General features: G+C 41.8%; 1 protein-coding gene across 1 annotated transcript in view; it reads right to left on the minus strand.

Moving 5' to 3' along the window:
• Positions 1-4668: 4668 nt before the first annotated feature.
• wwp1 (WW domain containing E3 ubiquitin protein ligase 1) overlaps positions 4669-15559 on the minus strand; it is a 103127-nt gene continuing 92236 nt past the window's right edge. The window contains exons 24-25 of the mRNA XM_083632040.1: positions 12373-12445; positions 4669-8343 (exon numbers count right to left, since the gene is read on the minus strand). Of these exons, the coding sequence (XP_083488166.1) occupies positions 8244-8343; positions 12373-12445 (173 nt within the window). The 3' untranslated portion in view covers positions 4669-8243. The remainder of the gene's footprint in view (positions 8344-12372; positions 12446-15559) is intronic.

Genomic DNA, 15559 nt, shown 5'->3' on the forward strand with positions numbered 1-15559 from the left:
AAAACAGGCATAGTTGGTGGTTTCAACCACCCAATAAGACATCAGGAGGTGCTGGCCAACACCCAGTTGGCCAGCAGGTTAAGAACGGCATTAGCTCGGGAGGTAGAGCAGGTCGGCCAATGACTCAAGGGTTGGCGGTTCGAATCCCGCTCCCTCCCAGCTGTTGTCGTTGTGTCCTTGGGCAAGACACTTAACCCTCATTGCCTCATATGAATGGGTATGAATGTCTATGAATGTTGGTGGTGGTCGGAGGGGCCGTAGGCGCGAAATGGCTGCCACGCTTCCGTCAGTCTTCCCCAGGGCAGCTGTGGCTACATCACCCGTAGCTTACCACCACTGGTACGAATGGTGTGAATGAATAATGATTCCTGTGAAGCGCTTTGGGTGTCTAGAAAAGCGCTATATAAATCCAATCATTATTATTATTATTATTATAAGGTAGAGGGGCCTCCTTCATACTCTCACGAGTGTGCCTATGACATTGCGAGCTTCGAGATCTGAGCCAGGTTCATACCTACAAGAAGAGGAGGTGAGTACGTTGAACCCGCTAACCCCAGAGAGGGTCCCCTTGATCGCCACAGGTGGATTTGGATTCTGCGCTGTGCCCGACCAAACCTCTAACATACTCTGAATGCAAACGAGAGTCTGGGCCTTTCAAACCCATAAGGAACTCTAAAACAAGGTCAGTTATTTGTTTATAAAGATTTCTTTGTTTCTCTCAAAAAAGGCATAAAAAACATTGGTATCGGCTATCGGCCAAATTGTTATTTTATATATCGTATCGGCCCAGAATTTTGCAATCGGTGCATCCCTACTGGGCACCCATAAAACCCACCCTCAGTCACACAAAAAATGAATTCAAACCGGCTGTAAAGATGGTCAGATACATTTATTAAATATGGTTCTTTCCACAGGCAAGATCCAAAAAAAAGGAAATAAAGTGTTTTATTTAGAATAGGATAAAAATAGCCAACAGTTATTTGTTTTGTGTGAGAATCCTGAGCAGAAGGCCTCATCCCCCATGAGTCTCACGACAGAAAAGCATGGAGGTCATTCACGTATATTTCATAAATCCATCTCTCTTCATACATTGAGTTAAAGCAGATTAAAAGTGAATCTTCTATACACATCGTCTCCAGTAAAGGGGCATTCTGTACAGTGTAGTTGGTGTTTACAGTGTGTATCTACACGTGATATGTTACAGTTTGGGTATGTTTCAGATTGCCTAGACCACAGTCAGCATGGGACTAAGTTGCTTGCATATGATATTGGATATTGGATTGATATAAAGTATTGTGAACAGGCTTCGTTTTGCGGGCGCACACCTCTCCAGGTGCTGCTGAATCTAGCAACTGGCTGCGATGAAGGCGACCTGAAACGTCCCCTCTATTTCTGATAAGAACAAAGGCATCACAGATTTCCATCAATGGAGTGGTGGCTCTGTGTAATTAATTATAATAATTAAGTACTTTATTTAGTTTTCATTTCCTTTATACAATGAATATTCACATACACAGTAAAAATTTTCTTTGATTACAGATTTTTGTTCAAAAGGAAGCACATTATGCAGTTTTGACTTCGCTCAATTGCTGGCTCCTTTTGCCACACAGTTAACGTTCCTCTTTACTCTGACTTGTTGTCCTGCCTTGCATGTCATCTGCTGGCACAGCTGAACAGATGTCATATACATGACTGATAGCTTGACTGATCACATGAGATCCTCCTTGAAAAAAGTCTAACAGCCTGCTGCTGTTTGTAGTGGTCTGAACCCACAAGGCTGGAGGAAACGTAAGGTTACTGTCGTAAACCCGGTTACCTGATAAACGAGTGAGGTATCTCACTAGGGGAAGCGGCTTCAGCGGTGACCAATCCTGGAAGCTCCAATAACCCCACATTGTCAACCGACAGACCAATCATATTTGAGATGCACGGGCCAGCCCCTCCCCCTATAAGGGCCAACTAGTCTGGGGCCAAAAGCATAGCACCACGTCATCCGGCGGATGATGCCGGGAACGGCTCCAAAAAAACAATTCTGCTCTGAAAACAGGGCATCATAATAACGCAAATAAATGTGACGCGCATTATCTAGCTATGTAGCTACAAAAATAAAGTGAACTAACACCATATAAAACCATCCTTCTATGGGGGACATGTCCTGGAAGAGCTCACTCAGCCTGGGAGGCTGTAAGCATGGTGATGACATTTAAGTTAATTACCGATTGATTGAGCTACTGATTTGTACTGTGAAGACATCTGCTTTCTAAACACATCTAAATCTAGGACAATCTCAATTCTGAGAAGGGGTCATTTTCAAGATGGCGGCTGCCTGGAGCTTAAAATGGCTACATCTCATTTTACTATTCAACCATCTTAAAAATGAGCCCTTTCCACAATTTAGATTTTCCTAGATTTTTAGTAGATTATTTAACATCCCCATAGTACCAGAATCCACTGAAAAAACCTTTATATCAATTTGTTCAGGGTTATTTGCTATTTTTTATTAATATAGTGACTGGCCTAACTAATGGGTTAGTTTTATGCAAATTTGCATATTTAAACATAACATTTCAGACAACTTGTAATACAAAATATATTGTCTTAATGTAACTAATCAAGTTTCATGATATCTATTAGTTAAAATTTTGTTGGTCAATTCCCAGAGGCATTGGCCAAACTCAGGAAGACCATCACAGGGCTACAGGTACACCATACTATGACTAGAGACAGTTTTAGGATATCTTCTAAAAAAGAAACTGTACAAATTGCTCTAGATACTTTCAGAATAGCATTTTTTCTTTGTGGGAAAAACAAAGAAAAAAAGAACAGCTGAGGGGCTAGTATGATCTTCACAGCTGGAAGCGAGAATAAGAGGTGCAAGGCTCTGTCAGGCTGGCCCGTACACCTCAAACATGATTGGTCTGTCGCTTGACAGACATGGTGTTATTTGAGCTTCCATGATTGGTCAACGCTGAAGGCAATTCCCATACTGAGATACCAAGCAAGTTTTGAAAAAGAACATCAAGACAGAATGGCCTGCCATTGCCAATGCCATAACTTTTGTTGTTGCTTTTAGAACATTGAAAGAATAAGCACCAGAGTTGTTGGTTAGAAAACGGCAGAGTTAAAGACTTCACATTTTGAAGGAGAGAGCATGTCACTTGAAGCGCAAAAGTAAAGTAAAGTAAAAAGCACTGAAAGGAAATCTGCACAGAAAAAGACGACCTAGAGCGAAGCAACACATCATCGGGCTCGCTGCTGTGGAGGCGACTGGACAGGTTATTTCCACAAGTTGTTCCATTTGGTCTGTGGCACAACATGGAGATTCAGAATCATCATTTTTGTATGGGATTTTTCCCCCCCGAGAACAGCCGCCACTTTGCTTGCTCATCCATACAAAATGTAATTAAAACTAAAACAAACAAACACAATTACACTGAACATGGGATTAAAGGGATAGTTCGGATTTGTGATGTTGGGTTGTATGAGGTAGGCTACTTGCCAACAGTCAGTGTACTTACTACATGCAGTAGAATGCAGCCAGCGCGGTCAGGCAAGTAGAGCTGTCTGCTGAGTGTGAACAGGGTCACAGGCAAAAACATAAAAAGCAACAGGAAAACAAAACAAAACGCCTCCATACTGGTCACCTCTCCACAAGCCCTGAGATGCCTAGTTGACTTGAAATGTCATTTTCACCCTATTTTTAGCATAAATCTGCACTGTAGCCAGGGGCTGGAATTACTAAAGTGGGGTGCTGCTCCACCTGATACAGTGCAGATTCAAGCGGGGGGAAAAGGGTGTAAATGACATCTTTTCAAGTCAACTTGGCATCTCAGGGCTTGTGGAGACTTGGATTACGGCAGGTGAGTAGTATGGAGGCATTTTGTTTCTTTCCCCCCCGTCTTTTACATATTTGCTCGGGACTCTGTTCACACTCAGCAGACAGCTCTACTTCCCTGATGCGGCCGTATCCATGTCACTTGAGCAATTGTGCATTATGACATCACTGATGATATCATAGGCATTGTGGGCACTGTTTGTTTAAATTTTTGTCGCACTGATGATGACACAATATCTATGACATCATTATTGACAAAAAACCATCTTATGACATGACTGATGATGGGAGGTGGACGTATCTGGAGCAGAGATAGATAAAATACTGAGGGACAGAAGGTAGGGAAACAGTGGATGGATGAATCCAGAAGGAGGCGGTAATGCAACATAAAGGTTGCAAACTGCCATAAAACACCACAGAAGAACTGATGATGATGTCATAGGTGTCACTCGAGCAATTGTGGTTTTTGGTTACACTCCGCAATTGTGACATCACTGATGATGTCATAGACATTGTGACATCATTGTGATGTCATCAGTGAGTGATGTCATCAGTCATGCAAAGTTGGGCAATAGACCCTTTTCACTGGGGCCATTTTGTGTCGAAAAGGCAGACTAAACACAGGTGCAAGCAAAACACTAATGAGGGTTTCCAAATTCCAATCATGGAAGTTTGAAACCCTCATTAGTGTTTTGCTTGCACCTGTGTTTACCCTGCCTTTTTGACACAAAATGGCCCCCATGAGAAGGGTCTACTGTGCAGCTGCGCATGCCAATAGAGCAGGCGAGGCCACGCAGCAGCCGAGCAGTGTATGCGAGCTGCAGGGCGGGTGAGCCTAGGAATCGAGGAATCGAGCGCGCGAGATGCCTAGTTTCTCCAAACTGGGACTGTGCTGGCTGTATTCTACTGCATGTAGTACACTGACTGTTGGCAAGTACCTCATACAACCCCACATCAAAAAATCCGAACTATCCCTTTAATAAATTAAATGAAGTAGTGAGGAAGAAGAGAAGCAAGGTGAAGCACTAAGGCAAGTTCCAGCTCAGCTACACTGCAGTTGACTGAGCAGCCAGATATCAGATACATAGTGGATACAACAGCTTTTTTTGTTACATCTCAGGGCTCGAGACCTGAAGGTTTTTGATGCAGCATCTTTAGATTAGCATGCACTGGAGTGACACGTAACCACGTTGTCCAGTGGTACTGCGTCCACCGGTCAGTTTTTTTAACACAATAAAGACATAGAAAATCTGTATATTATATGATCTCTTTATTTATTGCACCAAAATTTCAGTTTCCAATTGAAACCAGTGATTGAATGATACCCACTCACTATAAACCATAGACACAGATAAGTCAGTAATACTACAGGAATATTAGTGTTTTTGCACTGTGTTTTTAGGCTGCATTTTAGCCTATCTTGTTTTCTCTGGGTTTGTTTGGTCTGGAGTCTAGTTTGTTATCTATCTTATTAGCTCTATAAATGAATATAACCTAAAGTCACCTTTTTATTGTTCCAGGAGGTCAGTGTCCTGACTGAAGCCACAGAATGAAATGAAAAGAATGCGACATAACCTTCTCAAAGTGCCAAGCAGCACATCACAAACTACATAGTGTGTAGTTTAGTGCCTCTATTATCCTTTATGGCTCTTAAACAAATAAAATAAACTCACAGACAAGACCTCGTAAGCTGTTGCTCTGAGGAAAATATCAAAAAGGGATATTTTGGTTAATGTACATAAGATGATAGGGCTGTACCGAATATCATTTTTCCCCACATTCAAATATTCGATTAAGGTTTTACACGAATATTCGAGTGTCTGCCGTGACGTCATCATAAAAAATAAAACAAAAACACAAAGATTTTGCCTGTATTTGGAGCATTATTTAGCGCCCTTCTCAACAAGCTCGCATGACATGTTTGGTACCAATAGATGCCTTAGATCTTCTATAGTTTCATATTATACCAGTAGTTTCACTCTACCTTTAAAAATGATCCTGCTAGGGCCGAGGGCCGAGGACGCCCCCCTCCCCCCCCCCCCTTCTTCTGGATGCAGTGTGCAGCATTCAAATGTTGATTCCCCTCCCTCCCGAAGGTGAACATTATGAATGAATCAATGTCTGAACTATTCGGTACAGCCCTATAAGATAGTAGCATCATTTTGCTCTCTGATATGCTTTTTGCATTTCTTGTCGTTGTCTTTTTGAATTGTGATGCATTTCCCCACAATTCAATGTTTAAAGGAAACTTGCCACTGGAGACTAAGACAAAATGAATACCTGCCATGCAGTCGCCCTGGTGTGCACTTCGCCTATCCTGCTGCTCTGAGATCTGGCAGCTGGCTGCAGTCTAGCTGGCTTGGAATGAGCCCAGAGTCTCTGGCATAAACTTGTTGTCGTTTACCTGTGTTTTTAATGCATTGGTTAACATCAACAAATATGAAAATAACAAAATCAACAATGTATTTGCTCTACTCCTGTTAGTTTCTGACTACCCACATACCATTTCTTAGCCATGAACCCGGAAGTCATTGGCTACAATTGTAAGCTAAAAACATTGAAATACAGCTCACAAAGTTTCAATTTTAACTAGAACGACCGCACCGCGGATATATACCTCTGCCAACAAGTGAGCAGTTGACATCCATGTCTGTCCAGACTTTGACGTTTGAGCCAAATGTGAAGAAATTCCGTCAAGGCGTTACTGAGATATCGGGTTAACAAGCTTGAAAATGCTGTTCGTGAGGTCACAGTGACCTTGACCTTTGACCACCAAAATCTAATCAGTTCATCCTTGAGGTCCAAGTGGACGTTTGAGCCAAATGTGACAAAATTCCGTCAAGGCGTTCCTGAGATATCGCATTAACGATCTAGAAAATGGCGTGACCTTGAACTTTGACATTTGACCACCAAAATGTAATCGGTCCATCCTTGAGTCCAAGTGGACGTTTGAGCCAAATTTGACTAAATTCCATTTGGCGTTCCTGAGGTATCGTGTTGACGAAAAATCGGACGGACGGACAACCCGAAACCACAATGCCTCCGGCTCGGCTATCGCCGGTTGAGGCATACAAATCAGGAACTGTTACCACACAAAGTCAGACTATTGTTAGGCCTAGTTGTTACCTAAATCAAATTCAATTAAAATTGGAACAAATTCTTCATTACGCCGGGGACTATTTTCGGTGCTATGGAACTACTTTCCTGACATGAAAAATGTGTTTACAGCCGGTTTGAGGAAAAAGTCGGCTGGCCCGGTGCATTGATGATACAATATGCTGCCCAGAACAACGGCGTGGCTCTGCGACGTGTTATTCACTTTTTTATTTATTAATATATACATGATGGAGTTCCATGGCTGCTGGGACATGGCTTGATAGGCTTCAGTGATTTTGTTGTTTTCATAGGATTTGTTGATGGTAAGCAATGCATTAAAAAACACCAACCATATTCTTTAAGCTTCCTCACCTTCCTGGCCTGAACCATGAACACTGCTGCCACGATACACACCCACACACTATTCACTGCATCTCCAGACACGCCAATATTTTCCTTGAGTCCCCGTGTTCTCTTGGTCGTAGACCTCCTCCAAAAAACGTTAAGAGAGAGGCTGTGAGGGCGGCACCCAAGTTCAAGTCTTGCTTTTCTTTACTGGTGTCTTTATCCAAATAGGAGGAGTAGATGACCCCTTAAAGGCCTTCAATCCGTAATATGAGCTGAAAAGAAGAAAGGGTCATTCTCTGTTTCATATCTTTGTGCAGAACACTGGTCTTTTCTTCTTTTTTATGATGATGGTAAAAGCTGCAACACTGACAGAGGAATAGCAGTCCATGCCCAAATGACTTTGTGTGTGTGTGTGTGTGTGTGTGTGTGTGTGTGTGTGCAGTCTTTTCTGCAGCCTTTTCTTCTTCTTCTTCTTCTTCGGAGGCAGCCATGCAAGCGCGCAGCAACAATTACTATGGGTCCAACGGGAGGGGGGGGGGGGGGATCTCAGGCACTGGACCCCGACACTACACTCACCCTTTAAAAGCTCTATAGAACTAGAGCTGTAAAAAGAAGGTTTCGCTTCAACTATAAAATCCTCTCAAGAACACTTTCAGTCTCTTTTTAAAAACCCAGTCGGGAGAGGGGGGGAAATAAAAAATATATCGTCATCCATTATTTCCATTTTTAAAACGCTGAAATGCTTGCATATTTCATGATGGGGTATAATATAATATATAGGGGTTGGAAGGAAAGGGAATGCTGCAAAAATGATGCTGCAAATTAAGATTTGGTTCAAAATGACAAAATAGCTTATATACATTGGTAGTTATCTGTGCAATTCTTCCTTTTGTGTTTGTTTTACTTGGCTTGATAAACAGCAGTAGAGGGAGGAGGAGAGATACAGGAGGACTCCTCTCTCTCTCTACTCTTGGCCAAATCCTTCCGTTTCCTCGATGGCAAACAGCAGCTTCTCTTTCAGCTGTTCAAAGCTTTTGTAAGGGGGCAAGTCCAGCCGGTTAAAGCTAAAAAGACAAGAGGGGGGACAGAAGATTAGCATTAGAGGGACAAGAGGTTGACTATATCAGTGTTTCACATACAGTGATAACATTCTAGCAGCCTGCCCAGGTACATTAACCACCTAAGTAAACATTGGGTCCATTTTTATTTGTTTGTAATTAGCTCTATGTCTATTTGCTTTATAAAACTAGTTATTATATGATGGGAATATAATAGTCAGCTAAGGTTGCAGTAGCAAGTTAGCTAATGCCCCATTAGTGTGACAGACTTGCTTTAAATAAGTTCATTGATTTTGGACCTATATATAATTAGTCTCTCACCTACCTACAGTACTTGGACCAACAGATAATACATACCGTAATCAATATTACAGGTATGCAAGGGACAAATTATATTTAGATCCAAAATCAATGAACTTATTCTGTTAAGCCACTTTCAGACATGAACTCTGGATTATCTCAAGGTAGCTCAGGAAAAGCATTCCCCGGGCATTACCTGGAGTGTATCCTTTCAGACAAGAGGCATTGTTGCTTTCACACATGAGGAACATCTCCGGTGTAGAGTGTGTGTGGAGGAGGGGAGGGGGTGGGAGAGGGGTAGGTGGAGAGTAGACGTTGCGGTGTGCTGTAGTGTGCTGAAGGAACTGCAGTGTTTATGTGAGGCAGGCTACATCAGAGATATGTATTTCAGAAAGCAATTCTCCACACCATGAAAAATCTACGCATTATTCAGGCGAAAACGTGGGGTGGCGATGTGCCAAATAGTGAGTGCCTGTTTGCACATCGCACAAAAGTCGTCTGTCAAATAGTGATTGCGGTTAAATGTTAAATGCTGGAAAAGGCAATTTTACAGCCAGGTTGCCAATCTATAATGCAACACTATCATCTTTTTCATCATTCATCTCATCATTTTTATGATACAAGACAGACAGGTAGACCGGGAGAAACCATTCAAGTGAGGTGTTTTCAGCACTTTGCACTTGATGAAATCTATGCATCTGGCCGTGAGTTTGGTCGTTTAATTAATTTATATGTGTGAATAATTAATTAATATGCGTGAACGTTAATAGCGGGCACTTATCACCCAATAGCCTAATGCAGCACTATCATCTTCTTTGTTGCATTTTCACTTTCAAACCTCAACCTGGCAAATGGAGGGAAATAAATGATTCAGCCACATACTGTAACTACATCTATTCATGAAATTAAATAGCACAGGGATTTTTATGTTATTTTCATTTATTTATTTTTTCTGATTTCCCCCCCATTTTCTCCCCAATTGTACTTGGAAAATGATTGCTTTACTTTTCATCTCTCTCCTCCCCCCCCCCCCGAAATCATTTGAAATGCACCCTGTCAACGCTGTTAAAATGTTGTTGTTGTGTTGAAATGAAACAGTGGTTCTCAACTGGTGTAGCCTCAGGACCCACTATTTTCCTTGTCATGAATCGCGACCCAAATTTCAGATTTTTTTTAAACCACTAAAAAAATTTGCACAAAAAATAGCGCATTAATTTAATACACAATGCCTTCATGCACTGTTACAAACCTCAAATGAACAAAAAAGTGCAACAGAAGTGCAACTAGGGCTAAAAACCAATTGAAATAAGGCAGACTTGAATTACAGGCCTATATGTTTTCAAATTTAAACAAGTCAAACTGGTCATGCTCAGAAAGTCTTATTTGAACTGTATGAAATATGAAATAAAAGGCAGACTTATCTTGAATTACATGCCTATATGTTTTTAAACAAGTTAATAATAATAATAATAATAATAATAATAATAATAATAATAATAATAATAATAAAACAAGTTAACCTGGTCATGCTAATCCAGTTTCAATAGTCTGAATTTAACTAATATGAAATAAAAAGGCAGACCTTTCTTGAATCACAGGCAGGCTATATGCTTTTTAGTTAAACTGGTCATAACTTTTAATTAAACTGGGGCCATGCTAATCCAGTTTCAATCATCTGAATTGAACTCAAATTAAATATGAAATGAAAAGGCAGACTTCTCTTGAATTACAGGCAGAGCATATGCTTCAGCTTGTTAAACAAGTAAAACTGGTCAGGCTAATCCAGTTTCAATAATCTGAATTTAACTCAAATGAAATATGAAAAAAAAAAAAAAGAAAAAAAAAATTGGCCAATCAAAACGGCCCCGCGACCCACCAGTTGAGAAACGCTGACCTAGAAGAGTTCATGTTTGCTTCCCTGACTAACTATAACTGTGTCAGTGCGTGTCCACTCTGGTCTGCTTGACTTCAAGCCGTGCGCAGCGCATGCAACCCCGCTAGAGATAGGAATAGTCCATTCATCTGTAGAGCACGGGGGTATCATCAATTGAAAAAAAAAATCAATCGAGCACCAATTATGTGCATATTTGCACATAATTTTGAGATTTATTCAGTTAGAATAATGACAATTTTACATGTTTCATAATAAATCTATAGCTGTCGGAGTCCCCTTTTAGTTGATAGCACCAGGCAGCTCAATTTAACCCATTTGTCACAAAATCCCATGGCACACCTGGACTTGCCTCACGGCACACAATTCGGGAACCACTGAATTAGATTATTCTTGCTAACTTCATCGTGCACCGCTTAGACCGCTTAACTCCGACTGTAAAATCATGTAAATTCACTGCCTATTTAACACTTATTTAACTCTGACTGTAAATTCATGTAAATTAATATTTTATGCCTACTGGACACTTCTCCACACATATATTGTATATATTGGACTGCACTTGCAATGTTGTGATTGTCTTTTTGTTGTTTTTCCCATTACTTTAACCGTATAAGACAAATTCCTCGTATGTAGTCTTGCATACTGTGGCAATAAATGTGATTCTGATTAAATTGTGTTCATACATACACCGCCACCTGGGTAACATCTACTGTAGATCGGTGATTGCCAAAGTGTGGGCTGTGGAGGTACTGCAGGTGGGCCGCAAGGAGCTATATATATATATATATATATATATATATATATATATATATATGTATATATATATATATATATATACATACATACATGCTGGATATACATGCTGGAACTTGGCGCTAATGGTGTTAGCATACTCCATCCACATACATGAAACAGTTAGCATTTGAGCTAACGCATTGTAACATTGTAACAGCAACATTACTAATGTGAGCCTGCGAGCTTTCAAACCATGTTAGGCTAATTTTAATTAAATCTAGCTATAAAGCAAAGAAAATTGCAGTGCATTGTTTGGATAGTGGTAGGAAGTGAAATGCGGGTGCATTTTCTTTTCAAAATCACCTGCCAAATCCCACTTTAACCCCTGTGCAGTATTTCTGATGAGTAAGGGGGAGGAGATGTTGGCAATCTGGCTTTTGGGTATTTTGCAGATTTTTTTTGTATGTGGATGAATTATTAATTTGCCATATGCCCAAGTTCACATGCTCTGTTAATGAAATAAATATATATAGGGAAATACATCATCTTAGTCGTGTGTGCTGATCAGAGTTGTGATAGACCCTTTTCACGGGGGCCATTTTGTGTCAAAAAGGCAGAATAAACACAGGTGCAAGCAAAACACTAATCAATCATGGAAGTTTGAAACCCTCATTAGTGTTTTGCTTGTACCTGTGTTTACCCTGTCTTTTCCACACAAAATGGCCCCGTGAGAAGGGTCTATTAAAGGGTTCGGTGGGCCTTGGAGGATTTTCAGATTTCAAAGTGGGCCCCGGCATTCTTAAGTTTGGGAACCCCTGATCTAGATAACTCCTGAATTCCAGGGCATGTCTGAAAGGGGCTTTAGACTTGCTATATGAAATGCAATAAAAAATGCAACTACTTCAATATGTACAAACACTATTTCAAATTGATTCATCTGATTAAAACAACTGTGAAGCCCATCATTATTGGAATAAAGGACATTTCACATAATCAACCGCCAACCCGTGGCAAACACTGTATTTACTAGCGATATTTAGGAACACCTGGGCAAAATGCTAGTGTGTGTGGGGGGACGTAGATCAGAACTAGAGTAGCCCACTCACCATGTATGGCTCCGAGGAAGCCAGGTATCCTTCCCCACCTTCTCAATGCAGAACTTCTGGGGCCCGTTACTCCCTACACAGAAAAACAAGATGAGATGAGAGGTGAGACGACAGAACAATGTACGTGTTGTGGCATCCTGACGCCACTAGAGGGAGCCATTGGCAAGCTTAAGCTGCTTGGGCAGGTTAAGAGAAGGGTAGTGTTATTGGCCTGGCCCCGGTTAGCTGTTTTCCTCATGGAGAGTTAGCTACAGGTGTGTTGCATGACTTGCATCACACTAATGAGGAGCGACCTACGTCTCTTAAGCACCGAATGCACTTGAAGCGTTAAGTGATGCATGTCAATTGATGCTCCTATAGCGCACTGCAGGCATCAGATATCAAATACCAACAGCACAGAACCAGCAGTATTTTGGGAAAAGGTCGCTATTTAGGCCGATATGTAAGCATGTTGGCTTCTGGCTCGTATATTTGAATTAACACATTCACTGCCAGCCGTTTTTCAATACTGTAGTTAGCTTCTGCCAAGGTTTTTTTTTGAGGATTTTGGCTCATCTTTCAAGAGCCGAGGATTTGTTTCTGTTAGGATTTTGTGAACACACAATATCTCAAAAGAACTAATAGAATGTGTGCTTTCTCTGTCTAAAAGAGTTAGTTTGTAGAGTTAGTACGGTAGTTATGTAAGCATTAGCAGTTGAATACAGCATGGTTTCAGCGTCTGAAAATTTATTCAGAGATAAACGGCTTTTTGTGAAATTCGATAGAACAGTCACTTTAACCATTCATTTTTGGCATCAGTAAGACGTCAGACATCTAAACAATAGTTTTGAACAGTAATTTCCTCCATAACAGCAGGAAACCCCCCTCTGCTTCCAACTCCTCCCTCCGTGGGCGTTCTCCTCCGCCCTCCTTGGCTCTGCAGCGGGTCTGTGACAAACGAGTTGCTGCTGCCTGGCAGTCTGGATGGGGCTCGCTGGATGGGTTTCGCTCGTTTCTTGGCGTTTCGGTTGAGAGCTCTGATCAAGCTCTTGCGATTCTGGGCTTATTTATGGTGCGTGTTTCAAAGTGTGCATCCAGTCTATTCTTGGAACCCCCCACCGTTGCCACCGCTGTGCGTCAGCGCGAAAGTGAAAGCGTTTTCGCCATCCATTTTACAGTATGAAAACGGCTTCCTCGTGCTTTTCCCTCCAGTTTTGGCTCGCCTCTTCCTACTCTGGAGAGACATGTCGCCACTCAGTGGGTCGGTAAAATAGATTATACACATTCAATACCTCCAATATTGGTATAGGAGACGTAAAAGGGTTAGATCAACGTCCCACCGTCAAAAAAAAAAAATCAATTTTTTTTTTACGTAAAAACACGTCATTGGCAGTCAACCGTTGGATTTTGTTTGACGTAAAAACACGTCATTGGCAGTGAACGTGTTAAGATACTTCTTTGGATGCAAATTTCAATGACGGCACAGCATGGTGGTTCAGTGGTTAGCACTGTTGCCTCACAGCAAGAAGATCCGGGGTTTGCATGTTCTTCCCGTGTTTTTGCGTGGGTTTTCTCCCGGTGCTCTGGTTTCCTCCCACCACCAAAATACATGTATGTTAGGGTTAACTCATTAGCCACCACAGTTTTTCAGAAAAAGTCACTAGCCACCACCAGGGTTTTTGATCCTTTTCATTAATTTTAAAAGACCCACAGAATATTTTCTTCTATGACTACGTAAAGACTGAATATCCCAAAAGAAAGAAGAGAGCCTCGACTTTCATATGAAAAGAAAAGTTTGATTCTACCTTCATCCGTTCTTTAGTTATCGACACCTGAATGTAGGTCGTTTTCACCAAAAACAGCAGTCTCTGATCAGAAAGCGGAGGAAATGGCATTTTTGTAAATGAAGTCATCTTCACGGCTCCTGACCCGAATAAATGCCTTTGATGGCGGATACTCGCAGTGTTACACTCAACTATGAACCCCATAATGATTTTGTTTCCCCTTCCGGTCAAACTTGCCCGTGGGCACAGCTTTTACCATAACACCAGTGTGAGAAAGTGACTTGTGGACGTGTTGCGTGGTGAAAACAAAATCCTTCACGTTTGAGTGACAGGCTGCCCCCCCGCTGTAATGGAGTCCAATCCTGTATCAATAAAAGCTGCTGGACCAGCGTTTGAGCCGTCCGATGACGTCAATGGCGGGGAAGCGTTTTTTTTAATAATGTTTAGAGATGCCAATGGCGGAGAATGAGTTAAGACTCCTGTCAGTGCCCCTGACCAAGGCACTGGCAAAAGAACTGGAGTTGGTCCCCGGGCGCTGCACTGCGGCTGCCCACTGCTCCTAGTTCTAGGAAAGTTCCTAGTAGAGGATGGGTCAAATGCAGAGGATGAATATCCCCATGGGGATAAATAAAAGATAACTTAACTGACTGATAAAAGTTGCTATCCCGTAGTTTTGACCCCGTCAGTCAGATGTTGTTGGAATCATCCTACCTGTCTGTCATGCAGTCAGAGGGGAGAAAAAGCAGGCAGTACTGCAGGAGAAAATGAAGCAATCCAGTCTGTCCAAACTTTCGCCAATCTAATCTCATCATGACATCCAGGGAATATAGGCTATATTTTGCTAGCCGATGTGTTTAGAAGAAAATTCTCACTTTGTTCAGACAGTCTTGCTATAGTGTAGCATTAAATTTTACATGCTTGCTATATTTTAAACTGCCATGAGATTTGTTTGGGGAACATATGACAGCGTGAGACAGGCGGGGATGAAAGTGGCTGCACAGAGAGAGAGAGAGACACACATGCACAGAGAGAGAGAGAGAGACACACATGCACAGAGAGAGAGAGACACACATGCACAGAGAGAGAGAGAGACACACATGCACAGAGAGAGAGAGAGACACACATGCACAGAGAGAGAGAGACACACATGCACAGAGAGAGAGAGAGACACACATGCACAGAGAGAGAGAGAGAGAGAGACACACATGCACAGAGAGAGAGAGAGACACACATGCACAGAGAGAGAGACACACATGCACAGAGAGAGAGAGAGACACACATGCACAGAGAGAGAGAGAGAGACACACATGCACAGAGAGAGAGAGAGACACACATGCACAGAGAGAGAGAGAGACACACATGCACAGAGAGAGAGAGAGACACACATGCACAGAGAGAGAGAGAGACACACATGCACAGAGAGA

Source organism: Poromitra crassiceps, assembly GCF_964638095.1.
Source record: "Poromitra crassiceps genome assembly, chromosome: 2".
Lineage (NCBI taxonomy): Eukaryota > Metazoa > Chordata > Actinopteri > Beryciformes > Melamphaidae > Poromitra > Poromitra crassiceps.